Source organism: Zingiber officinale, chromosome 1B (genome assembly GCF_018446385.1).
Source record: "Zingiber officinale cultivar Zhangliang chromosome 1B, Zo_v1.1, whole genome shotgun sequence".
In the NCBI taxonomy this organism is placed as follows: Eukaryota; Viridiplantae; Streptophyta; class Magnoliopsida; order Zingiberales; family Zingiberaceae; genus Zingiber; species Zingiber officinale.
Window position 1 is genome coordinate 158,135,453 of NC_055986.1, and position 26,588 is coordinate 158,162,040.

The following is a 26,588-nucleotide window of genomic DNA, read 5'->3' on the forward strand; positions in this document are numbered from 1 at the left end:
ATAAAAATCTATCCATAACCGCAAATGATCCATTTGAGCCATCTATATATAGTCATCAAAGCATTTTGGCAAAGAAATATTAATGAATTTAAAATGTCCAAATTGACTATCTGACGCTTCTAGGCTTCCATTGTGCTAAGGATGTATTAAAAAATAATAATAATCTAGGTTGTAAAACGTGGGCGATGAAGAAAATAAATTATGAGGACTGAATATCTTTCTAAGGGCATCTATAATAAGAGATTTATAGCATAGGATTTATGCTATAAATTTCCGATTATAAATCTCATCTCCACTGTATGGATAAGGCCCACTGTATGGGTGAAATTTATAATTTTTTTTATAAATCGATACTAAAATCTTAATAATAAGTTTATATTTTTTGAAAAAATTTATAAAGGGGATTTATGTTCTCCAATTAATCTCATTGATTAGTCATGAAGGTAACTAACCCGGCATGAGACGGATAATCCAGAAGTCTAATATTCGTTAGTTGCATGTTTTATTTGGAAAAAAAAATTATATAAATATATTATAATTGAGGATTAAATATAGATGTCTGAGTGATAATATTATAGTATAGAGGACCATAATAAAATTATTGGATAGATGTATAATATTAGAGAGAGGTTTTTTTAGGAGTAAAATTTTAATTTGTGATATGATAGTGATAGGATGGAGCTTAAATTTCTACAAGGGGTTTACTATAAAGAAATTTTATTCCAAAAATATTATTACTCCTATCCCTGTTCTTATATAATAATTTATTATCTTACCAACTCGATAATGAGGCTAAGAAAATATATCCACGACCTTAATTATCAAATATTCACGTGTTATGTCCTTGAGTCTTTTGGTCAAAACTACGTGCCAAAATGTCAAGATTGATCTTTTAAGCGAGTCTTAATTAGATTGATATCGTCGAGGGCCCGGTTCGGAACAAGGCGGCAGTTGGTGAAGTCACGGGACACATCGGACAAAAACTACAGCGCACACTCTCACTGTCCCTCATTTCACACTCGCCCACGCCTCACCAAATCCAAAGCTCCCACAGAATTCAGAGATCGACCGCTTCTCCTCTTCTTCTTCTTCTTCTTCCTTTCTTCTCCAAGTACCATTCTGTCTTCTTTTTTTCTTCTTCTTCTCCCCGTGAGTTGGAGCATCGATCTCACATCTCAGGCCATGGCAGGAAGCAGAGCACTAGTCTTGCTGTTTCTGAATCTATTTCTAGCACTGTCATTGCTCTTCTCTTCCTCGCCGGCCGACGGCCTCAACATCGGCGTCCAGTCCGTCAACCCTGGCGGCCTTTCTGCGGTCTGAATCATTCCATCTCTTTCAACATCTCCTCTTTCTTAACTAACTGTTCCCCTTGCTCTGTTTTCTTCTAGAGCAAAGAGCAATGCAGCAGAAAGTGCGAGTCTTCTCACTGCACCGGTAACTTAACTTTACATATAGAATTCAACATCGAACTATTATTTCTTATATACATTTTTCAACTGTGAACTGTGATTTATTTATTTCAGTTCCTCCCTTCTTGAGATACGGCAAGTACTGCGGCATCTTATACAGCGGCTGCCCTGGCGAAAAGCCATGCGACGCCCTCGACGCTTGTTGCATGGTCCACGACGCCTGCGTGCAGCGTAAAAGTACTCGATCGTCATTTTGATTTTAACTCGACGTGGTTGATCTGGTAGTTCACTGGTGTTATATATATGTATGCATGGATAATTTGATGTGCAGATGACTACTTGAGTCAGGAATGCAACGAGAACTTCCTGAATTGCATCGAGACGGTGAAGGGGTCGGGGAAGGGGACGTTTAGGGGGAACAAGTGCATGGTGGAGGAGGTGATGGATGTCATGACACTGGTCATTGAGGCCGCCTTATTAGCCGGTAGAGTCCTTCACAAGCCATAGAGCCATCAGCCATGGCAGGTGAGGGGAGTTCAGTGTCTTTAGGTGTCACTTAAATGCATGAACGTGGAATTTGCCGAGTTCATACCACAAAAAATGGTGTAATTGTTGTTGAAGTAATTTAACTTTGTGACTGCCCATCCTTGGTGTTTGGTATCTTAAAGCTATCCTCAAAATGCTCTGAAAAAGTAGTATTGTTCACAGAACATCTTTGAAAGTTTTTGATTAACAGAAAATGCTAATGTAATGGTATATTTCAGGTGTTATTTTGCAAAGAAAAGACAAAACATAGAAAAGCATTTTGACAAAGATGTTTTGAGAATGAAAACTAGAGCTTAATTAAGTAGAAGATCAACATGATGAAAAAAAAAAATTCTGCAATTTTTTTCCCATCCAAGCAAACTTCATATTTTCTTCCTATTTCCCAGCTCCCTTCCCTTTCCTTCGTCCCTTGTCCTTTTCATGAAAGAAATAGCGATAAAAAGTTATATATGTTTATTCTCTGCACTCCAACATTGACTAATCATACAATGAGACGGGCCAAGTTGACTCACACTAGATTGCGAAACTTCAAGATACAAAACTTTTCAGACAAATCAAACTCAATCCTTGACAGGAATTAGCTTCTCACACACCGACTGAGTGATAGCAAACATAAACAAACACGGTTTCAATGAATAGATCTAGTAACCTTGCCCCTTCTCATTCAGCAATAGAGAAGACACAAACTTTATGAGTTTTCCGCTTGTTCTTCTAGGTTTGAGATTCCGAATGGATGATTATGGGAGCTTCAACTTGCATTTTCAGAAAATTGAATTCCAGAGCCATTACAGGCTTAGACAGTAACACCTCAATGCTTTGGTCACGTCCAACATCTTCAGTGGCTAATCTGTCCCCTAATTTTTTCTCTTTTGCTTTAAAATTGTCAAATGAGTTTTCAGGTTCAGTAATAGTAGCTTTAGCAATCATTAGTCTCGATATTTTAGCAGCCTCCACAGCTCTCACCCTGCACAGGATTCTCAGTAGAGTTGAAATCAAATTCAACTACTCTTTAGAGTTTCCATAGCCCAATTCTAGTCTTTCAAGAATGGCAATTTCTAAATCTGAAGTTTCATTTAGCTCTATTAGTAGTTGACCAAGAGAAGAACAAGTACATTCGTGCCCATACCTGCATTCAACTTGGCAGGAGTACTTAAGAAGATTAGGGTTGTATACTGTCTGGCCACTAAATTCCCACGGACAATCAAGAAGTTATGCATGAGTTAATCGATATTTACCATCCAAGCTTTGATAATCATAGAAAACTGACCTAAAACTTGGTAGTGATATCTTGATCTTTGGACCCATCCAGCTGTAACCTGCTTGGAATTTTCTAGTCATTGCATGACATGTGAATTTAAGTTTGTGAAATGGAAACCACATACCACACATATCTTCAGTAAATAATAGTTATGTACAGTCAACTATTAAGAATGCATGCTTAACTTAGGGCATCTAGGTTAGTCCTCTTATCCTCCATTAAACTTAATGTAACATATTATCAATAGTAATATTTGAATGTCTTGTATCATTTTGATATACTACATGAATCTTGGCCCTTGAGAGGCAAATTGATAGGACTTATTGACAACATCTACATGATTAAAGCATCTACAATGAGCATCTGTCATGACAATGTGAAAATAAAGGATCAAACTTGGAGCAAAAAATTAAAATTAAAACACAAGCATTATTTTGTTAACTCACCCGCAATAGGTAAACTGATGTTACAAATGGATATTTGGGAAGTATCCTCCATCTCTAGTACTTGAATCTCTTTATCGTCTTCCAGTTTTGGATGAATAGAACTTATTTGGCTCTTATTTAATGGTTGCTCTAAAGCTTTTCTGTTTTTCTGTTGAATAGAAACATGCAAATAAATCAGAAACCAAAACTATAGCAATGCTGAAACAAGCAGACATTGAGCTAACCCAGTTATTTTTTGGTGCAGGTGATTAAGAGCCCCAACTTGTGTTTCCCTTTTTTGGTTTCACTCTAGACTCAAGTCTTTCCATCAGTTCGGTAGAGAGAAAGACAAACATACAGGAACAATTTGATTTGTATTTTTTCTTTTGAAGAAAAAAAAAACTGCATCCTATTCAACTAGCTCAAGTATGGTAACATGCAAGTTTTTCCAGCAAGGTAGTCACAGAGAGAAAAAAAATATATATAGTAATTTATGTTTCCCATCTTTCCCTGGCTTCAAGAATGCCTTAGATTGTTGGATTGACAACACTGTATAGAAGTCTCAAGGCTTTAATTCCGAAAGAACCAAATAAGAAAACCATTGAGGTAACCAAGTGACAGTGATGTACCTTGGAGAAAATAGCAACATGGCTTGGGAGACCTATTTCCTGCAAATTTGAAAGAGCCGAAGTGGCATAACCAACTAAAAAACTTAATGAAAAACAAGTTACAGAATAAATAAATAAATAAAGATGCATAGTGTTTACTACCTTTCTACCATGTCTGCAAGCCTCATGGCTGTTCACAAGCACTCTAGAAGCCCACCTGACAGTATAAGAAATTCGGTATACTTCATAGCAACAGTAACTTCAACAAAAACTGGAAAAAAAAAATCAATACGCGCATGATGTTGGAGGATTCCACACAATACCAGCAAGTACAACGAGCTGCAGATATCATAAATCTGATATATCAGTGGCACTCTAAGTACAAGAACACTATTCTAATCTATCAGAATCTAATCTTCCATAGAAAAAGCCAAACTTTTACAGGAAGTGAAGAGAAGAAACCTCATCAAAAACTCCAGCTGGGCTCTCATCATAGTGAGCCAGAAACAGCCCCCCAAGTGTATATCTACAAACAAACAGAAGACTTCAGACGTCCTCCAAAGAATATATATTGTTCACATCCTTACCCAAATGCTTCAACCAGCTTAAACTCCTTGGGGATGAACGCCCGAACGATCTCTGCTTTAACCAAATGTAACTGATACAATGCTCTAGTAAAACCACACAATTGTAAACAATCCGCGGACAAGAAAACAAAGATTGTAGAAAGAAACAAGTAAAGGTAGCAAAAGCGTCACCTTCCCCTAAACAACCATGGCGGCCCCAGGGCATACCCTGAAGGAGAAGAAGAAGAGGAAGAACCTGCTCTTGATTCCTCCATTAATGGCCCCAAACATCATCAATCAGGAAAACCTAAAAGAGAGTGAAAAAAACCACTGAGAAATAGCAGAAAGCTTTCCAAAATGAGAACTTTGGTCGAGATTTGAATGAATACTCGTTGGTGAAGAGCGACTGGCGCATCGAATCGGTTGGTTGATTCCAAAACGGATTCGGTGGGCGCTTGAGAGAAGCAAAACAGCAGCAGGTTCCAAGGGTTTAGAAAAAAGCAGCCGCTTAAACGTTGTACGTGGTGCCGTACCTTTGGTGAGACGTGGCAGCTTGTGATTGGGTGTTTAATGTCCTTATCTTATTCCGTCGGATTGGATGCCAGCCCCCACCAATGCTGTGGAGATTAATTAAGAGCAAAAACTATAAAACGAAGGCTAAATTGCCCTCAACTCCCCCGGAAAATTTCACCATCCCTGTCCGTCCCTATAGTAAAGAATATTTATTTTAACCCTTAATCTATACTAATTTATCGAATTATGTATACATATTTTAAGGGGCTGTTATAAAATATAGATATAAAAAATTTAAAAAAGGTATATATTTTTTTAAATTTAACATCATTTAAATTCAAATTTAGTACCCTATTTATACACATAATTTTTAGGTACATAATAAAAAAATAGATATAAGAAATCCATAATTAGGTATAATTCTTTTTAAATTCAGCATCATTTCTATACACACATTTTTTAAGTACGTGATAAAATATAGGTACAAAAGGTTCATAGTGAGGTATAATTCTTTTTAAATTTAGCATCATTTAAATTAAAATCTAATATATTTTCTACTCAATTTAACAATATATAATAGATTGAAAAATATTATTTATATATGAATATGTGGTATACGTATATGCATAATTTATTTTATTAGTACAAAATATTTGAAATTAAGTATATGATCCTGTCCAAGCGCTGAGTCGATGGATACTGAGGACGTGACACTCTCTGCTGTCTTTGACTGGTGATGTGGATCTCTGGCGAACCTGCTAAGAAGTTGAGCCCGGAGAGTTTTCCCAACGACGACCCTCCGATGCTCAAGTCAGGCAGTGAAGAAGAAAAGGAGCAAAGTAACATTACTGTGACTACAGTGATGAGAATCCCCTACCTCCGTCGAAGTCTGGGGGTCCTTATATAGGACTCCGGGGAGGAGCAAGCACGCATCTCGATGCGTGCATGCTTCCCCAAACATACCTCAGTAGGGTTGTGTCAGAAAAACATATCTGACGTCATTCCGCAATCGTCCAAGCATATCTCTGATGTGACGGTGAAAACTTCCACCGTACGATACTCTGTCCGCTCCGGTCGCCGACCATGTTGTTTGTCGGCGGCAGGTGTCTCGAGGATGAAGTTACCAGCTGTCTTTTTTGTCTCTTTGCGCTCTTACATGTTCCCGAGCCAAGCGGACCAGTCGCTCGGCGCTCATGGCCTCTGGGAATGTGCATACCTCGGCCGGGGCGGGGGAAGCCCTGCTCATGTGCTCGGATGGAATTGCGCCTTTATTGTCCTATGGCTCGGCCGAGCAGCCTGTCCGCCTCCTGTCCGCCCGGCCCATAAACTCTTTTACCTTGAGCATCGGAAACCCGACCCCTGGTCGGACTGTCTTTCGTCCGGTCCGAGAGACCCCTGGCCGGATGTTCGATCGGCCCGCCACTCCGCTCGGCACGATCTCTGTCCGCTCGACACGACTTTGGGGTTGACCCTCTTGACTATTGACCTCCACCTGTCATTGACCTCTCGTCAATGAGGGTCCCCCGTCCTTACCACCGGATCAGTATATATATAATTTAATTGGATATAATTATATAAGATTATATACATATAGTAAATTAAATGAATTGGTATAAATTAGGAGTTAAAACATAGGGACTGACAAGAAAATTGAAAATTTTATATAAGAATTTTAAGGTGATTTACCTGAAAAAAAACGAGAAATGACATATTTAATTTAACAAATATCTCATAATTAGCTACAAATAATAAATATAATTAAGATGTAACTAGGGATAAATGAGTCGGGCTGAGTTTGCTCAATTTATATTGGCATGACTTGAACTTGAGTTTACTCTAGCATGAAGAGCTGAGCTTGAGCTCAAGCTCAATATTTAATTATGGACTCAAATTCAAACTCGAATTTTTTTATATATTTAATAAATAAATTATATATTATAAAAATATATATTATTATTGGCTCATTTGACTCGACGAGTGATCGAGTTAATAATAATTATGTCCGAATTCGATTCGATTTTTAATTAAGTCAATTTGAGCCCGAGTCGAGTTTTGATCGAATGCAGGACTTAGACTCATTCGCATGTAACTATTGTTAACAGGCCTAGTCTTTTTTTTAAAAGCCCAGGTGTCCAGTAATAACCAGGCCACCTAGTCATGGTTAAAGAAACGAGAAAATCTGTCTCAATTTTCTCTTTTGTCAAGATTGCAGCAAGAGGAGCGAGCGAGAGGGAGAGATGGAGGGGATGTTTGTAGGGATTCTATCGATGCTTCTCGTGTTCGTTCTCTTCCCACTCCTTTGGTGGCGGAGTCGTCAGATTGCGCGGATACCTCACGACCACGAAGACGATCCTCAACCCCTTCAGGCGATTATTCCCATCTTTTTTTTTTCTTTTTTTCTTTTTTTTTCATTTCGATCTTTTCTGTTCTATGGTTTAGGGTTTTTCTTATCAACGCTTTTGGGTAAACATTCTTTTATCTTTCATGTCCTTTGATTTCGTGGAATAATCATTTGCTAGAAGCGGATTTTTTAGGGGAAAATCGTAGTTGGTTGCTGTGCCATGCGTATAGTTTTTTTTTAAATTTTTTTTAATGTAATATTTGTATAATTAAAGAGATAATAGGGTTGATCTGGTAAAATTGGGTATGGAATATTTAAGAAATTGTGGACAGATTTAAACATCGGAACAGATATGAAACAAGACTATATCTCTACATTTTTTTTTAAAAAAAAATTGTAGTAAACTTTTGAGTATGACTGCTTTCTTTGTTTTAGGGAATGGTTTCACACGAGTCTAGATGATTGTAGGAGTGTGTCGGCACTGGTTAAGCGTTTGGGACAAACAATTAATCATTTCATATACAAAATGTTGTGAATAATCCTAAGTGATCAATATAACATAATACTAATTCAGATGAAACAATCTAAGCAACGCATACAAAAATTACTTGCTCTAGATAATTAACGTCTCTTTTCTATATGGATAAAATTGATTTAATCAAATCAGTTTTGAATTGAACTTTAACTGTTTAGCAAACTAGGGATTCGTTAGCCTTATTTGTCTATAAGTATATTCTGTGTGTTCCCTTCCTGCAGAAATGTATGCAATTGCATAACCATCTTATGTGGCTGTAAACTGATGCATGGTGGTTCCTCACTACCTTAGCATATGTAAGAGATAATCTTTTCCTAATAAAACAATAGCAGAGTTTTCGACTAGATATTAGTCACTGAGAAATTTTTGTCTAAATATGTTAATCAGATTGATCACCTCAGGGTTGTGTCTTCCAGAGCACATAATTTTTTGAATATGTAGTTGAATCTCCTCCTGCCACAGAAATGATATTTTTTCTTTTGTGTGTTTAAGGTAGGTTTATTATTTCTTAACAATATTTAGCAGAACTTAATACTTGTGCGAGATTGCCCCCACAAGATCTCTTCAAGGGTCTCATTCAATCATTAAATTTCAATGCACTCTTTTATATATTCTAGCTATTATGTGCTCATTTTTCAGTATCAAATAAGATCCCTGAATTCCTTCTAAAATTATATGGTTTGCCATTTTATCCTTGGTGTGTACATTGTGATACCTGAATTATTCAATGTCACAAGCTAAACAATAGGCTTTGTCCCCTTAAAGTTGTCTTAAAAAAGGGTTGGCAAATTAAGAATGTCTTGAGGAAGTTTCCTAATGTTTGATCGTTCAACTAATCGGCCACAATCTTTACATGCCCAACATTATGAGCTCTTTATCTTATAGCCTTGCTAAGTAGATGTTATTGTGTTTAATTCGACTCGTGTATAAATGATCCTTATTTGATGGTTGTTGAATCAGTTTCAGTACCAGTTCACGTGCTTTGGAGAACTATCATATGCTTTTCTAGCATAGTGCTGAATGGAATTTTTTTTTCTGCCCTCCTAAATCCTTCAAAACATTTCATGTTTAATGTATAATTTTAATGCTTGATTTTAAATTGGATTACTTTTTCTTAAGAGAAAAAAATCCCTCTGATATTATTTACATTATATAGGCTGAAAGAGTTGTTCGTCCTTCAGGTGCTCGCCGCATGCGTCGCAGGCCTTCTGCTGCCAGCTCATCGGTTGCTTCCACCAGTGAAGGTACTCTCCACCCCTCCACACGAAATTATTGCAATTATCATTCTCCAATATGGGGTCCTTCTATTATTTATTTTAGTAAAATAAGCAACTGTGTTATTGTTTAATAAGTTATCTTTGGGAGTAGGGTTGTAAACATGCCGAGCCGAGCCGAGCTTTAGGGTGTTCAAGTTTTGATAAGGTAACCAAGCCAAGCCGAGCCGAGCCGAGCTTAAAATGAACCAAGCTTTTGAAATGAGTGTTAAAGCTTGGCTTGGTTTATTTTTTATGAGCTTGAGCTTGTTTGAAGCTTCGCTTGAGTTTGGTTCGTTTAGATGTTATCAAGCTCTCAATTTAAGCTTGGCTTGAGCTTGGTTCGAGCTTGGTTCGAGCTTGGTTCGTTTAAATGCTATCGAGCTCTCAATTCAAGCTTGTTTGATTGTTTGAAACTTTTAGTTGTTTGAATAGTTATTGAGTTTGATAATTTAAATTTATTTATTTATTTTATTTTATTTTATTTTATTTTATTGTTCATTTAGCATATTGAAAAGAGTTTTATTAATAAATATGGTTCGTAAACATTGTTCATGAACGTTGTTCATGAATATTGTTCACGAACGTTGTTCATGAACATTGTTCACGAACGTTAACGAGCTGAACACATATGTGTTCAAGCTTGTTTGTTTAGCTTAACGAGCTGTTCAAGCTTGTTTGTTTAATTAACCTTATGTATATTGAACGAACATAAACAAGCTCTTACCAAGCCGAACACCAAGCTTGTTCACGAACGTTTGGTTCATTTACAACCCTATTTGGGAGCATTAAATATTCTGATGTTTCATCTTTTCACTATCCAATTTATTTCATATATTCAATTTTAGTTATCCCCATGGGTTGGCGCAGTTGGTTCCTGCATGGGTGGTTGCTCCAATTGGTCTTGAGGTCAATTCCCAACTAGTGCAAAATGCCTCGCTGGGTGTCTGACCTCCCCCATGCAAAGGGCCGCTGCATTAGGGCAAAATGCCCTCCCCCGAGAGTGTGGGGCCGTCCTGAAGGGGCCGCTAAGTTGATGGCTTCATCAGTGCTCCAATATATTCAATTTAAGTTCTATTTTTCCTAAAAATCTTGTTTTATGAAGATTTCAAAACAATTTAATTTTTAGTTTGATCTATTATACTCTCTAACTCAATATCATCAGAAAATAATAGGTACTAGGAGAATTTGTTTTGAGTATGATTTGGTTGTTGAACTTGTACTGATGTAATTCGATGAGAATAGAAACCCTTGAATAATCATGTATAAAGAAGTCTTGTTGCTCTCTTGCTGGATTTAATCTAGTAACGACATTTCATCCATGTTCTTTATCAACAACAACAACAACCAAGTTTTTTCCCACTAGGTGGGGTTGGCTGCATGAATCCTTTTACGTCATTGAGCTCTATCTCCTATTATATCATCATCTATATTTAAATAAATTTTATCTTGTTTTATTGTTGCTAACCAAGTTTTTTTTGGTCTTCCTCTTCCTCGTTTGATATGCATGTTTATCATAGTTTTACATCGCCTAATTGGAGCATTTATTGGACGTCTAAGTACATGTCCGTACCATCTTAAACGTGTCTCTCGGAGTTTTTCCTCAATAGATGTAACTCCGACTTTCTCTCTAATGCTTTCATTTCTTATTTTGTCCACCTTCGTATGTCCACACATTCATCTTAACATCCTCATCTCTGCAACTCTCATCTTCTGCTTATGTGCTCGAGTCACATTCAGCTCCATATAACATAGCAGGTCTAACTGCGGTTTTATAGAACTTACCTTTAAATTTAAGAGGTACTTTACGGTCACATAAAACACTTGACGCTCCCCTCCATTTCACTCATCCTGCTTGTATTCTATGTAAGACATCTCTCTCAATCCCTCCATCATTTTGTAAAAATAATCCTAAATATTTAAATTTCTCGGTTCCGGGCAACTCGTCCTCTCCTATCTTAATAATTGTTTCATTACTTCTAATATTGCTAAACTTAAATTTCATATATTCTGTTTTTAATCTACTAAGCTTAAAATCTTTCCCTTCTAGTATTTCCCTCCAAGATTCTAGCTTAGCATTTACTCCTTCACGTGTCGCATCTACCAAAATAATATGATCTGCAAACAACACGCGATCATGTCTTGAATGTCTGAGTTAAGTCCATAATTAGTGTAAAAGATAGGGACTTAGAGTGATCCTTGATGTAACCTTATCTTTATTGAAATGCTTCATTCTTCTGAAGTCTTTACTCTAGTCGTTACATCCTCATACATATCCTTAATTAGTTCAATATATGTTACGCTAACACTTTTCTTTTTTAAAATTCTCCATATAATTTCTCTTGGGACTCTATCATAAGCTTTTTCTAAGTCAATGAATACCATGTGTAGATCTTATTTTTGCTCCCGATATTTTTCAATAAATTGTCTAAGAAGATGTATAACTTATCATCGACCTTCGAGGCATGAACCCAATTTCTGTCACGTCTCCTTCCTTAATCTTTTTCTATTATTTTTTCAAAGTTTGTTTCATTAGTTTAATACCCCTATAGTTTGCACAATTTTGTACGTCTCTCTTATTCTTATATAAGGGAGCTAGAGTACTTATCCTCTATTGATCAGACATTTTTTTCGTTTTCAATATCATGTTAAATAATTTTGTAAGTCATTCAATACCTTGTTTCCTTAAGCACTTCCATACCTCTATCGGAATATCATCTGGTCCAACGACTTTTCCATTGTGTATCTCATTTAAAGTTTGTTTTACTTTTGAAGTTTGAATTCTACGATAAAAATTAAAATTTCTATGCTCATTTGACCTAATTAAATTACCTAAGTTAAGTTGGTCACCTAAACCTTCATTAAAAAGTTGATGAAAATACCTCTTCCACCGCTCTTTTATTTCTCCATCGTTTACTAATACCCTATTACATTCATCTTTAATACATTTTATTTGGCTAAGATCTCTTGTTTTTCTTTTTCTCACTTTAGCTATTCTATAAATGTCTCTTTCCCCTTCTTTTGTATCCAATTTTTGATATAATCGTTCAAAAGTTTTATTTTTTGCTTCACTCACTACTTTCTTAGTTTCTTTCTTGTCTATTGTATATTTTTTTAAGTTTTCCTCGTTCTTACAAATATATAATTTCTTATAAGCTATTCGTTTTTCCTTCACTTTCTCTTGTACTTTCTTATTCCACCACCAAGATTCTTTACTTAGTGGTGCGTGTCCTTTGACCAAGTACACTCTTAGCTAATATTTTCAACTTTGATACCATCTTATCCCATGTTGTATTAGAGTCATCAGATATTTCACTAATGCTTGTACTTCTACCTTCTCCTTAAATATTTGTTGCTTCCCATCCTTTAACCACCACAATTCTAGGAATTGTATATATTTTCTTTCTATTGATACTATGTTTGAGGCGTATAGCTAACACTACTACCCTATGTTGGGTAGTTAAGCTTTCTCCAGGGATGACTTTGCAATCTTTACAAATCTTTCTATCCTTCTTCCTAACCATAAGAAAGTCAATTTGCGATTTATTATTCCCACTTTTGAATGTGACTAAGTGTTCTTCCCTTTTCTTAAACAACGTATTAGCTAATATAAGGTTATATGCTATCGCAAAATCTAATATAGTTTTCCCTTCCTCATTCCTCGTTCCAAACCTATAACTCCAATGTACTCTCTCATATTCCTCATTTTTCACTCCGACATGCCCATTTAGATCACCTCCTATTAAAATCATTTCATTTGGTGGAATATTTTGTAATATTTCATCTAAGTCCTCCCAAAACCTTGATTTGGCAGCTTCATCTAATCCTAATTGTGGTGCATATATGCTACTTATGTTCATAGTTTCTTTCGCCACTATTATGGTTATAATTCTATCCCCTTTTCTAACTACTCCTACAACTTCATCCTTTAACAAACTATCTACAATAATACTCACTTCATTTCTTGCTTTACTCTTTACAGTGTACCATAACTTAAAACCCGAGTTCTCTATCATCTTTGCCTTCTCACCTGTCCATTTTGTCTCTTGTACACACAAAATACTAATTTTTCTCCTAATCATCATATCTACTACCTCCATTGATTTACCAGTGAGAGTTCCTATGTTCCATGTTCCAAATCTTAGATTATTAATTTTCCTATCATATTTGTTCTTATCTAACCTATGGTGTGAGAACTCTTGCCTATTTAACACTACACCCAAGTTCTCATGGAGATGTAGCGGTCCTTACTGAGACGTTACAGTCGGACCCTGTTGTTAGGATCTCTTCGTACGGCTAGAGAGGGGGGGTGTGAATAGCCGACCCCAAATTCTCGCGTTCTTCCTTGCTTGCCTTCAACTGGTTTCCGTTGACGAAGCAGCAACTTCACGGAAGAACAGCAGCAGCTGACCAGCCGGGGAAGCTCACACGAAGCTTCACGAATCAGAGAGCTCAAGTGCAGCTGGGATGCAATAATCGAGGAGAGGAAGAAGGAGGCTCGCGGCGGCCCTCCTTTTATAACTGCGGCGAAGAAAACACGGAAGAAATCTGGCGGTTGCGGCCGCGGCGGCTAGTACTGAATCGATGCGTGGACCGATCGGGCTCCGTGGATCGGTCCGGGCCGATCCATTTCTAACTTTATTGGTCACGATCGGTCCGTGGACCGATCGGGGTGATCGTGCCCGATCCCCTTCCTTTCCTTCTCGCGTTGCTCGTCACTGATCGGTCCACCGACCCAAGCATCGTATGGTCATCTGTCTTTCTTTCGCCTCTGTTTTCTTCGATCGGTCACGGGCCGATCGATAACCAACAGAGCTTACCGATGTCGATCGGTCACGGACCGTCGAGAAAAGTATCGGCTGGATCGATGCGGTGGCCGATCCGAGCTTTTTGCCCAAACCAAGTCCCAAGACTTCAACCAATATCCGGTCAACCTTGACCTCTTGGTACCATCCCTAGCATCTGGTCACTCCCTCGACTGCTAGAACTCCCCGCAAGTGTCCGGTCAATCCCTTTGACCCACTTAGACTTTTCCACACCGGATGTCCGATCATCCTCGATTCTGGATTTTCTCTTCGTGCCAAGTATCCGATCACTCCTCGACTACTTGGACTTTCCCCACCAAGTCCGATCATCCCGATCCATCTGGATTTTCCCTTGCCTGGCACTCACCGGGACTTTCCAACTGCCTAACATCCAGTTAGACTTTCCCACTGCCTTGCTTCACTGGACTTTCCCTTGCCTAACATCCCGTTAGGACTTTCTCACTCACTAGCTTCACTAGGATTTTCACTGGCTTCACTCACCAGGTCCTTCACGGCCTCACTCACTGGGACTTTCACCTTCACTTCACTCACTAGGATTTTTCCCGTGCCACTCCCTGTTTGGACTTTCCCGTGCCAAGTCTCCATACTTGGACTTTTCGCGCGCAAGCTCCTGCTTGGACTTTTCCGTGCAAGTCCCCATACTTGGCTTTTTCCCGTGGACTTTTCCGTGCCAAGTCTCCATACTTGGACTTTTCCGAATCAGTTCACCAGTCAACCTTGACCTACGGTTGCCTGATAATCTCCATCTATTCTTGTCCCATCAAGAATGGAACTCTCTCGAGTGTCGAACATCAACACGTAACTCAACCATGGGTCAACCTTGACCTAGGTTGCATCAACAATCTTCCCAGTCAAACATCAAAATCTGACTCGAGTCAGTCAACTCGAGTCGGGTCAACCAGTCAACCTTGACCTAAGGTTGCACCAACAATCTCCCGATGTTTGACAAAATCATAATCAGTTAGGTTAACCTAACCTAACTTAGGTTTTCAACCATCTTCCATGTCCGATGTTCTTTCCTCGAACATTCTCGGACATTCTCCCCTTAGGTTAACCCGATAACCTAACTTGGGTTCTCTAATAATTCTCCCCTTTGACACACATCAAAGTATTCCAATGTTCTTCCTCGAACATTCCTTGAAACTTCCCTAGCTTAGGTTAAACCGATAACCTAACTTAGGTTCTCTAATAATCCTCCAATGAACACTCTCCCCTTTTTGACACACATCAAAAAGAGGTATCAAGGTCAAGAGTTTCTTCTAATGAAAGTCCCATACCTTTCGTTGAAACTCTTATTTTCCCTCGATACTAAGCTCAACAATCCACTTAGTGATAATCCCATATCACTAATCCTCAAGGAGTAAAACTCCCCTAAAAGTCAACTCCCCTTGACTAATAGTTAAAACTCCCCTAAGGCCAACTCCCCTTGACCATTGCACACGATGTCTTGGAGTTTCAAACCTTTATAAATCTAAAACGACTTTCGGTGAAATTTCGGACATGCGGTCGAATTTCAGCACATTGCACGCTTATCGGACCTCACTGGATCGGTCACGGACCGATCCACGACTGGATCGGTCCGATGACCGATCCGCCCTCTGGATCGGTCCGGCCGATCGAACCAATCACGAGGATTTCTGATTTTCCTCTCCGAAATTGAAACCCTAATAAATTCAGAAAATTGAAAAATTGTGAAATTTTGAGGATACATTCCTCATGTCATACACTATCATGGAAAAATAATTTTCTATGAAAATAGTTTCCATTTTCAAATCTTGATCAAAGTTCAAAACTTTGAAATAGTTGATTTTAACTTATAGTAGCTATCAATGATGAATGCTATCAGTAGGAAAGCTTCATCAAGGTTTTTCAAATCAATTTTAAAATGCTTTTAAAACCATTTGAATTTAGGACCATAATCTTAGGGCTAGATGTACATGACTTGTACACAAGCTTTCCCTATGATCCTCAATTTCTTGAATTAGGCTCATCTAGGTACAAGAACTATGCACCTTGATCCTAACTCATGATCCTAATATCTCACACACATCTAAAGTGTATCAAACACATCCATGTCAATTTTGATGTGAGATATGGGTTTAGGTATCTTAGACTAAGGTCTCATGCATTCTCTAAACACCAATTTGATCTCAATATCAAATTATATGTTTGTCCTTAAATCAATTTCATTGATTATAATGCAAGAGATGATGACATGGCATATAATGATATGAAAACATGTGCCAATGTCATGATGTCATGGCATAAAGCTTGAAAACTTAAATAAAGCATGACATATAATAACCTAAGCATTATCATGACATTTCAAGTGATCATAACTTAAATATGATGTCATGACATGGCATATGGCAACCAATCATGGCAAGTTAGCACAAATAAAATACCTAAATCTCTATCTAAGTATCCTTAGCCTTAGCTAACTTAAAATCTAACCCTAGATTGCCCATATATCCCTAAGAGAAAACCAAAATCCCAATTATGGTATTTCTCTAGGTTTTCCTCAAATTGTGCCACTTAAGATTAAAAATGATATTTCCACCATTAGGCACATTTAGCTCTTCAAGGGAGTAAATGATAATTCCATTTCATTTTCAAAAGTTCTCAAAACCTTGAAAATGCTCCTTGAGTGTCAATTTCCTCAAAGTTGGGTTAACTACCCTTCTAATCGGAGTTGACACTCTCTAACCCATCTATGGGGTAGAGAAGATGCTCCTAGGAACCCAATACCTATTAGAGCTCATTGGGTTCACTAAATATTCACTAGGGATAACTTCCCTAGCAACCCTCCTAATGACCCTCTTAGGCTTTAAAGCCTTGGTCATTTGGGTCTCATCAAGGTCAACTATAGGGGTGACTCCCCTTGTGACCTTGGTAATGGTCTTCCTAGCCCTAGGTTTTGTTCCATAATCGAATGAAACATTATGATAAGTGGGCTTGACCACTTGGGACTTAGGTTTGTGACCCAAACCTTTCTTGTCCTTGGACTTGGGTTTTTGACTCTTAAACCCTAGAGATGACTTCTCCATGTTTTTAAGAGCCTTTTCTAAAGTATCAAGTCTTGACCTCAAGACTTGATTCTCCCTCTCTAATACCTCAATTTTTGATTTGTCATTTTTCTTTGAGGCATTCCTAGGCATGTGTCTAGTTGATTTGGGATTCTACCTAGGTTCTCCTTAACCTTAGATGAGGTAATTCTAGGGTTGGCTTTCCTAGTGTTATCCTTATCTAGGCTCACATGTTTGCACCTAAGCACGTGTATTGATTCCTAAGGTTATCATGCTTGTTATTATCGACAAGTGCAATAAAATTCCTAGCATGCATTTTATTAGAGTTGCAAAAATGAACCTTAGAGGTTACCTTAGGGTTTGCCTTAGCTCCCCCTATCGATGTGCCCGGTCTCTTGCCCTTGTGAGGTTGCCTCCCCTCGGACAATGGCTCCTATAGTGTCCCCTTTGCTTGCATTGGAAGCACATGTGCTCCTTGCCCTTGCGTTTCGGGACTCCGGCTTCCTTGACCTTTGGCGCCGGTGGAGTCTTTCTTACCCTCTTTGGACACTTACTCTTGTAATGTCCATGTTCCCTACACTCAAAGCACATAATGTGTAATTTAATTGAACTTAAATTGCTTGAGTTACCTAGGGTTGAGGGTGGATGCGAGCTCTCTTCTTCATCCCTTTCGGAGGTAGAAGCTTCTTCTTCTTGCTCCGAACTTGAAGAAGAACTTTCCTCCTCTTCGTCCTTAGATGTTGAGTAACCCTCAACTTCTAATTCGCTCCCTCCATGATGTGAGCTACTTGGCTCACTAGGCTCCTCTTCATGGCTTGAAGTGGAGCTCTCCTCATGGTACTTGGCCAAGTTATCCCATAATTCCTTGGCATTGTTGTAACCTATCTTACACAAGATGTTAGTAGGCAATGAAAATTCAATTATTCTCGTTACCTCTTCGTTGATTTCGGATTTGTGAATTTGTTCTCTTGTCCACTCCTTCTTCTCAAGTGGTTTTCCTTCCTTATCCACCGGAGGAGTAAAACCTTCTTGTACACAAAACCAATTCATTATGTTAGTCATAAGAAAATACTTCATCCTTACCTTCCAATACGCGAAGTCGCCGCGTTCGTAGAAAGGTGGAATGGTAATGTCTTCTCCATGAGATCCATTCTCTAGCTTTGCTCCACGGGTGTTGATCCGTCGAAGGCGGCCTTGCTCGATACCACTTGTTAGGATCTCTTAGACATGCTAGAGGGGTGTGAATAACACCCCAAATTCTCGCGTTCTTCCTTGCTTGCCTTCAATTGGTTTCCGTTGACGAAGGAACAAGCTCAGCAGAAAACCGGTAGGGAAGCTCACGCGGCTTCACGAATCGAGAGCAAGCTCAAGTGCAGCAAGAATCGAGGCAAGAATCAAGGAGAGGAAGAAGGAGGCTCGCGGCGGCCTCCTTTATAACCTGCGGCGAAGAAAACACGAAGAAATCTGGCGGTTGCGACGCGGCGGCTGGTACTGAATCGATGCGTGGACCGATCGGGCTCCGTAATGATCGGTCCACGCGGACCGATCCATTTCTAACTTTTTCGTCACGATCGGTCCATGGACCGATCGGGGAATCGGATGTCGACCGATCCCCTTCCTTTCCTTCTCGCGTTGCTCGTCGCGATCGGTCCGCGATCGATCGGGGCTTTGATCGATGCGTGGACCGATCAGCTGCTTTTCGCCTCTGTTTTCTTCGATCGGTCACGGACCGATCGATAACAACGAAGCTTACCGATGTCGATCGGTCACGGACCGTCGAGAAAACAGTATCAGCTGGATCGGTCGGTGGCCGATCCGAGCTATTTTTGCCCACCAAGTCCCAAGACTTCGAACCAATATCCGGTCAACCTTGACCTCTTGGTACCTCCCTAGCATCGGTCACTCCCTCGACTGCTAGCACTCCCGCTAAGTGTCCGGTCAATCCTTTGACCCACTTTTCCACACGATGTCCGATCATCCCCGATCCATCCGGATTTTCCTCTTCGTGCCAAGTATCATCACTCCCTTGACCTACTTGGACTTTCCAACACTAGATCATCCCCGATCCATCTGGATTTTCCTTGCTGGTTTCACTCACGGGACTTTCCAACCGCCTAACATCCCAAGACTTTCCACTGCCTGGCTTCACTCACGGGACTTTCCAACTAGCCTCCCAGTTAGGACTTTCTCACTCACCTAGCTTCACTCACTAGGATTTTCACCGGCTTCACTCACCAGGATTTCCGCCTGGCTTCACTCACCGGACTTTCACCTTCACCTAGCTTCACTCACTAGGATTTTCCCGTGCCTGGCTTGACTTTCCCGTGCAAGTCTCCATACTTGGACTTTTCGCTTGCCCCCTGCTTGGACTTTTCCGTGCAAGTCCCATACTTGGACTTTTCGAGTAAGCTCCCTGCTTGGACTTTTCCGTGCCAAGTCTCCATACTTGGACTTTTCCCGAATCAGGTCAACCAGGTCAACCTTGACCTACGGTTGCACCAATAATCTCCCAAACATCTATTCTTGTCCCACATCAAGAATAGAACTCTCTCACGAGTGTCAAACATCAACATGCAACTCAACTAGGTCAACCTTGACCTAAGGTTGCATCAACAATCTTCCCAAGTCAAACATCAAAATACAACTCGAGTCAAGTCAACTCGAGTCGGGTCAACCAGGTCAACCTTGACCTAAGGTTGCACCAACACCTGTAACGCGAACTCTTGCATATTTATCACTACACCCGAGTTCTGGAGATGTAGCAGTCCTTGCCGAGACGTTACAGTCGGACCCTGCAGCGCGTTCCTTCCGGGGAACAACCTAGCATTAGCACAATAGTTTAATGGATTCATTCATTGAATATTTGCCATAGTTTGACGCTGGCTGGCAACCTAACGCAACCCTCCTCCTTTATCCGGGCTTGGGACCGGCTATCATGGGCGGAGTTCCATGTTCTTTATCAAATTGATTAAATTCCTAGATTTTTCTTTGTTGCAATAACTTTTTCGGATTCCACAATAAGCTTTATAAGTAAACACATATCAAATATAAAATCCTTTATTTTTTTTATTTCTCTATTAGTTATCATATTAAATAACTAGCATCTTGATTTTATAGTCATTGAGCCAATTTGTTACATGAAGTCTAGATTGAAATTATTATAGGCTGGTGCTTAATGGGATCAGATTTTACAATGCTGTACTTAACACAAAAGATGAACTTTTACTATAGCCTAAATACTGCCACTAATTGTCACAAGTGGATGGCTAGGGTACTTTGCGTATTGTATTCGTATCTGTGTTGTATCCATGTCCGATACTTCAAAAAAAAAAAAAAAATCGGAGTATCTGTGCTACATAGAGTATTACCGATAATCCTACCACCTCTCTGTGAAATCTGCAACATAACTATTCAATTGGTTGCCCTAATTGGCAACATTTGTTTGTAATACTAAGTTCGGCTCAAACTACAAGCTATTAGCTTTGTCTTTATGTAATGTCTTCCACAAAATTTTTGCATGGAGTTATCCCATCAGGGATACTAAGCGAAAGTGAAGAGTTTTCACCCTCACTTGATGTTAGTCATGTAATTATAATAATCCGGTGACATAGCTGGTTTTGTGTGTTATAAAATCCCAAATCAATCAGTTAATACCTGAATTCTTCAACTGATGGTTGTTGAAGTGGGTGGCATCGTAGGCTTAATTCATGATTATACTAAATCTGGTTGATCAGTTATATCTTCAATGTCTCAGTTATTTGATGTAACTCAGTTCATTAGTAAGATTGTACTTCAACTAAACGTGGTTACTACCTACATGGTAGGCCTATAAGGTTATTTTTCTCCATGGGTGGCTTGGTTGGCCAATACATTGTATATTTTTCTTATTCTGAATAGTGGTAATTACCTTTTTAACATCATTTACTTCATAACTTCCAGAAGTCTGTCATTTTGTGGGATAATCACCTATTATTTTCCCTTCACCATCGTACTTACTGCCAGCAGAGGCCCACTGAACAAGATAGAGAAGACAATGTGAGGGTAAATGCTCTTCATTTTGGCTAGGTGATAGTCTAAAGAGCCAAGTATGGTAGCTTTCTGATTATGACTGTTACTTGGTACTTTGCTGAAACGTAATTACCCACAATATAGGCCAAGTACTCTTTATTTACTAATGGCTTAATCTTATCTCTATTTTCTTACTACAATTATTAGATAAATTTCACACAATGAAATTAGTTGATTGTGTCTGTTCTTTTGTGCCACTTCAGAAGTAATGTGCCACATGAAAAATATGTTAAAGTTTGGCACTGTCGACAAAAGTTATCTGCTACATGAATCTTGTATTTTGCACATTAATTCTGGTGAAAGTACAAAATATACTCAGAGTGTTGTATTTTAATGACAATCCACTTAGTTGAGAGTTTAAATTTTAGCTGCATCTAAACTGTAAGCTTTTTACTGAACTTTCAGTCTTTCTTAGTTTTTTTAGGAATAAATTAGAAATGTGCTAAATAGTTTTATCTTCAGAAGTTCTTGTTCAAAGTGATGAAGAGATTCTGGAAGCTGATCATGTCAGTAAAGCATCAAAGAAAAAAGAAAAGAAGAAACAAGAGCGGGAAGCACAACGACAAGTGAACTACTGTTCATATATTTTCTTGCATTTTTATTTCTCAGATTCTAAGTGTTCCTTTTCAAATTTATCTACTGTATCAGGCTGAGGATGTCGGGCGTGAATCAAGACAAAAGAAGCAAGATCGTTATGCTGAAATGCAGAGGAGGAAGGACGAAGAGCGTGAAGCACAAGAACGCTTGATGGTTGATGTCTTTGATTTTTTTTTTTAATCATTTTGTCAAGGGGAACATTTTACCCCTGTTATGAAGCAGATAAATTGATACAGGAAGAAGAAGCCATGGCTCGGAGAGCTAAAGAGGAAGAAACTGCAGTTTTGGAGTTTGAAAAGTGGAAAGGAGAATTTTCTGTTGATGCTGAGGGTACAACTGAGAATGTGATGCAAGACGACAACCAAAGTTTGCTTTCTACTTTTGTAGAATACATCATGGTAAGCATTTCATAATTGAATGTTGTCTCTTGTCTAATTTCATTACATTGTGTTATAACTAAGAAATTATTTGGATTGCTTTTCTCCTCATGGAGAGATGTCTTTCACAATCTGAGTTGATGTTTAATTAATATGAAAAGCAAACACAACATTCACATCACAGGCTAGCCTTTTAATATCATAATTATATGGAATCCCTAGTTACAACAAGGAAAATAAGCTCAATGCATCTTCTTAGCCCTTTTTAGCTTGGCTTTCTACTATGTAATACCAAGGTGAAGAAATTTTGTAAGACTCCCAAAACTAATAAAACGAAATTTCAAATAAAAGTAATCTGTATCTATAAATGCAATGGTGTTGACAAAGTTGGGTAGTTAGTGTTAATGTGGCCATTTAACTAGTTTTTGTTCTTCTCCCAAGTACAAGTGTGAAGCTTACTGAGAAAGAAATTAAGGTTGCTTTAAGGGTTCACACATATGCTAGGAATAAAATTGTTACTACTGTTGGGAAGTTATTGTGAGAGAACACTCATCATGGATACATGGTCTTTGTAATGAATGGATTTGCTTGTGCTTGTAGATTTATTGTTTGCTATGTTCGCATCAAAAAGTTCAGACTTCTGATAAAAAATGAGCAGTTCTAGCAAGATTTGATATGGTATTTGTTGTTGATTTCTTTATTTAGTTCGTATTGCTTAGATATGCAATTTCTATTGCTTGGATATACTAGATATTCAAAACATTCAAGGCGATTAATGGGGTTTTGTAAGAATTGCAAGTCTTTTACACTGGTGAAATGGTATTTTAATATTGTTTTATACCGTTTCAGAACCAGAAATGTGTACCTCTAGAAGACCTTGCTGCAGAATTCAAGCTGCGAACCCAGGTATATCTGCTAAAAGAATAGAATTTTATGTTATGGAACTGGACCCCCCAAAACTGGATGTTTACTGATTGCTCTCTCTCTCTCTCCCCCTCCTTTTCCTTTTTCTTTGGCAATGTAAAGAGCGGTCTATTTCGTACCTGATATTATGATATTACTTGATCACTGGAGTTTGCAACTGTCACAATCTTGTAGAAATTCTATATCAAGGTCGTTAGGTCTATAAGTGTCAATATATATATTTGTGTAATTCCAGGATTCAGCAAGGCACTATCATCACAGAGTTAGATTTGGCCTTTTCGAGATTGAGTTGAACCTACATCATGGCCTTGACCCATGGTTTTTGAAATGACTACTTTGGTGCATCAGGTTAATGTTTTTTTCATGTTAATTAGTTGTTTGGTATGTGCCACTGACTCACTTGATAGGTTGACAAATGCAAAGATCCAGTACAGGGACAGTAATTGAAACTGTTTAACTCATTGACTAAATGACACAGCACGAATACATAGAAACACGATATAGTTATCTTGCCCTTGGGTCATAGTTGAGTTGGCTACTGCAGGATAGATATAGCTACAATGGGCAATGGGTCTAATATTGGCAAAGCCTAGAAAAATGCCCTTCCGACAGTGGCCAATTGTAGCTTTTCGATTTATCTCTTTACAAATGGTTGTGGGGCCGGCTGTATGGGATTGCTGAGGATGGATTCCACCTTTTGCTATAATGATATAGTTATCTGGGATAAGCGCAGTGTGCCTAGTGCCTTGGTTCTATTAGTATAGTGGTCAGAAGTTATACCTCTGAGTTGCCTTGATTGTTTTTGATACCTGTGTTAATGGTGAAAACACAATTGAGGTATTGAATTCAAATGGCTTCTACATGTCAGGTACGTTCTGCCGATTATATGTAAGCAAAGGATTCTTCTCGTCATATATCATTAAAAACCCATGATGCATTCCTACCAAATTCATTCATTTTCTTATGTGATTGATTTAATTTTGATTATGCTCGAGGGTTTGCTCTCCTATGCTATAGTTGCTTGAGAGCATTGCTGAGATGCTTATTTTTCAGCTTTGATTGTTTCCATGGTTATTTCTTCTTTTTTTTTTTTCTTCTAGATATCTAATTGTATGATACTTCTGTAGGATTGCATCAACCGCATAATCTCGTTGGAGAACACGGGTATGTTTTCATCCACCTCTCCCTCTCTTTTAATTTGTGTACAAGTATAATACATAATTCCATCTCTTAAAACAATGTTTTTTTTTTTTGGGGGCAAAAATGATCCATCCAAATGTTGAAATGGGAACCGGAGAGGGAATTATCTTTTCATTCCACCCTACGTTCTCATTGTTTGTAATACATGCCTGAGAGCTCACATCTCCAGCACTATATATTACCCTTTCTATAATGTTATATTATTAGAGGAACTCACATCTCCAGCACTGTATATTACCCTTTATAATATTTTTTATTATTTGATGAATCTATGACTAACTTTTGTTTCTCCTGCTGTGGATATATTTTTTCTTGCATGAATAGGGAGGTTATCGGGCGTGATGGATGACCGTGGTAAGTATATCTACATATCACCCGAGGAGATGAAAGCTGTGGCAGATTACATCAAGCGGCAAGGAAGAGTCAGCATCTCACATCTTGCTAGTAAATCCAATCAATTCATTGATTTGGAGCCTAAGCCTCAATTAAATGACCATGTGACGGATGGAATATCTGTGGCGTAGGTTAAACTTTGTGGGGGCATGAAATTTGCCAGATCAAATTTGGTTTGCTAATTTTATGTTGTTGGAATAATTATAAACTTGATAAAATACTAAGTATGTGATAGTCGATAATTTTAATTTAAATGGCCGAAAAGCTTCCAAAGCAGCGCAAGAGTGAGGAGCATGGCTTTCCTTCGTCTACAAATACCCACCACTTTCCTCGTTCCTCATCAATGACCCTTTTCTCCGTGAAAGATCTCAAGCCAACCTTGCTGCTTGTGAGCGCTCTCTTGGAGAAGTGGGTTGCTGGTTGATGCGGGTTCGACAACGTAGTTTGAAGCTTCAAGCCAAGCATCTTGTATCATTTTCGATAAGTAACAGCGGTCACTTTGTTGGTTAACCATGAAGTCACGGAAAATTCATTTCTTGTGAACACAAAATTCAAACCACGTATCTCCTGGAGTTTACCTTTTAACCTCGGGTTTGTATAAAGACCCATATAAAGTTGTACCCATCCTTTAGCAGATATTTGCACCATCTCTGATGACAGAAGTTGTAACTTTCTAAAACGGGGGACATAGAGGCTGCTCATATAAATTAAAGGAAGTATGAGACTCCCATCATGTAAGGAACAAAGCATTACTCTAGGAGGAGAATTTAGAGAATCAACAAATCTGTGCATTATATGATCAAAGATAACTTCATGTTTTCCACTGCCCTGAGAGCAAATAATTATTATAAGTAAATAATTATTTATTTCCTAATTATTAGTAAATAATTATTATTAGAAAATAGTTATTTATTTTCTAATTATTATAAATAATTATTATTAGAAAATATTTATTATTTTTCTAATTTATATATTTTTCTATTTTGTAATGGTATTTATATATACTTATCATTAATAATATGCATGTGGATTCTATCGTCAATATAGTATAGAACGATAAATTTAACAACAATCTTTTTTAATTTTTTTTTCTCCTCTCTTCCGCGTTTCCTTTTCTCATTGTTCCAAAAAAGAAAAAAAAACCTTAGATTTTTCTCTTTTCTTTGCCACTAATGCCAACAGGATTTGCCGTTGTCGCGTCTTTTCTACTGTTCACCTATTATTGCGACCAGAGGAGTCGTCATAGTCCAAAGGCAGTCCACCATCAGCCTTGTCGCCATAAAAAAAAAAGTTCTTGCTGTCCCTCCGCCACCGACGTCCTTGTATCAGCAGTCCCCCTTTCCCTACAAATTTAGCGACTCCATCGCTTCCTTCACTTTCTCCTTCATGAGTTCAAGTCCATCCTGTGACACATCTTTCATCGGTGTCGCCTTTTCTCGGACTTTCTGTCTGGCCGCATCTGTGATCTCTTTAGCTTTCTTAGAATCTTCTTTCTCCCCTATTTTCCTTTCTTATATTTTTTTTTGTCCTAAAATAAAAATTTATTTTCTGACTTCCTCTTTTCCACTGTATAATAATTTTGTTTTCTTCTTTCAAAAGGTCCATTATAGTGAGGTTCAATTCTTCCTCTTTTCTCTTTCTCTTCTTATTTTTTCTCGTAACAAGAGCAATATTATTATCTTTTTTCTTAAGTCCTCTTCCTCCTCTGCTTTGTTTGTTTGTT

General features: G+C 38.3%; 3 protein-coding genes across 3 annotated transcripts; 2 read left to right on the forward strand and 1 right to left on the reverse strand.

Annotated features, from left to right (window-relative positions):
• The first annotated feature begins 1,018 nt into the window (after positions 1-1,018).
• LOC121986178 (phospholipase A2-alpha-like) lies at positions 1,019-2,053 on the forward strand. The gene is made up of 4 exons (XM_042540008.1): positions 1,019-1,314; positions 1,389-1,434; positions 1,524-1,646; positions 1,741-2,053. Exons 1-4 carry the CDS (start codon positions 1,183-1,185, stop codon positions 1,914-1,916), a joined length of 477 nt encoding a protein of 158 aa, XP_042395942.1. The 5' UTR covers positions 1,019-1,182; the 3' UTR covers positions 1,917-2,053.
• A 332-nt stretch (positions 2,054-2,385) lies between these two features.
• On the reverse strand, positions 2,386-5,311 carry LOC121986170 (protein NEOXANTHIN-DEFICIENT 1-like). The gene is made up of 11 exons (XM_042539997.1): positions 5,202-5,311; positions 5,005-5,119; positions 4,834-4,917; positions 4,709-4,772; positions 4,539-4,585; positions 4,409-4,463; positions 4,268-4,306; positions 3,660-3,807; positions 3,223-3,271; positions 3,082-3,138; positions 2,386-2,919 (listed from the first exon to the last, which is right to left on the reverse strand). The coding sequence occupies exons 2-11, from the start codon at positions 5,085-5,087 to the stop codon at positions 2,667-2,669; spliced, it is 879 nt and encodes a 292-aa protein (XP_042395931.1). The 5' UTR covers positions 5,088-5,119; positions 5,202-5,311; the 3' UTR covers positions 2,386-2,666.
• A 2,174-nt stretch (positions 5,312-7,485) lies between these two features.
• Positions 7,486-25,119, forward strand: LOC121986185 (DDRGK domain-containing protein 1-like). The gene is made up of 8 exons (XM_042540022.1): positions 7,486-7,691; positions 9,358-9,445; positions 21,837-21,940; positions 22,023-22,124; positions 22,208-22,369; positions 23,198-23,254; positions 24,400-24,436; positions 24,797-25,119. The coding sequence occupies exons 1-8, from the start codon at positions 7,563-7,565 to the stop codon at positions 24,994-24,996; spliced, it is 879 nt and encodes a 292-aa protein (XP_042395956.1). The 5' UTR covers positions 7,486-7,562; the 3' UTR covers positions 24,997-25,119.
• The last annotated feature ends 1,469 nt before the right edge of the window (positions 25,120-26,588 follow it).

Excerpts from the sequence above, each read along its gene's own strand:
- LOC121986185 (XM_042540022.1), top strand. The coding sequence starts at position 7,563 with ATGGAGGGGATGTTTGTAGGGATTCTATCGATGCTTCTCGTGTTCGTT. Across the intron at positions 7,692-9,357 it reads ACGATCCTCAACCCCTTCAG|GCTGAAAGAGTTGTTCGTCC; the intron begins GCGATTATTCCC and ends TACATTATATAG. Across the intron at positions 22,125-22,207 it reads AAGCACAAGAACGCTTGATG|GAAGAAGAAGCCATGGCTCG; the intron begins GTTGATGTCTTT and ends AAATTGATACAG.
- LOC121986178 (XM_042540008.1), top strand. The coding sequence starts at position 1,183 with ATGGCAGGAAGCAGAGCACTAGTCTTGCTGTTTCTGAATCTATTTCTA. Across the intron at positions 1,315-1,388 it reads ACCCTGGCGGCCTTTCTGCG|AGCAAAGAGCAATGCAGCAG; the intron begins GTCTGAATCATT and ends GTTTTCTTCTAG. Across the intron at positions 1,435-1,523 it reads CGAGTCTTCTCACTGCACCG|TTCCTCCCTTCTTGAGATAC; the intron begins GTAACTTAACTT and ends TATTTATTTCAG.
- LOC121986170 (XM_042539997.1), bottom strand. The coding sequence starts at position 5,087 with ATGGAGGAATCAAGAGCAGGTTCTTCCTCTTCTTCTTCTCCTTCAGGG. Across the intron at positions 3,808-4,267 it reads ATGTTGCTATTTTCTCCAAG|AAAAACAGAAAAGCTTTAGA; the intron begins GTACATCACTGT and ends TCTATTCAACAG. Across the intron at positions 2,920-3,081 it reads TCCTGCCAAGTTGAATGCAG|GGTGAGAGCTGTGGAGGCTG; the intron begins GTATGGGCACGA and ends AATCCTGTGCAG.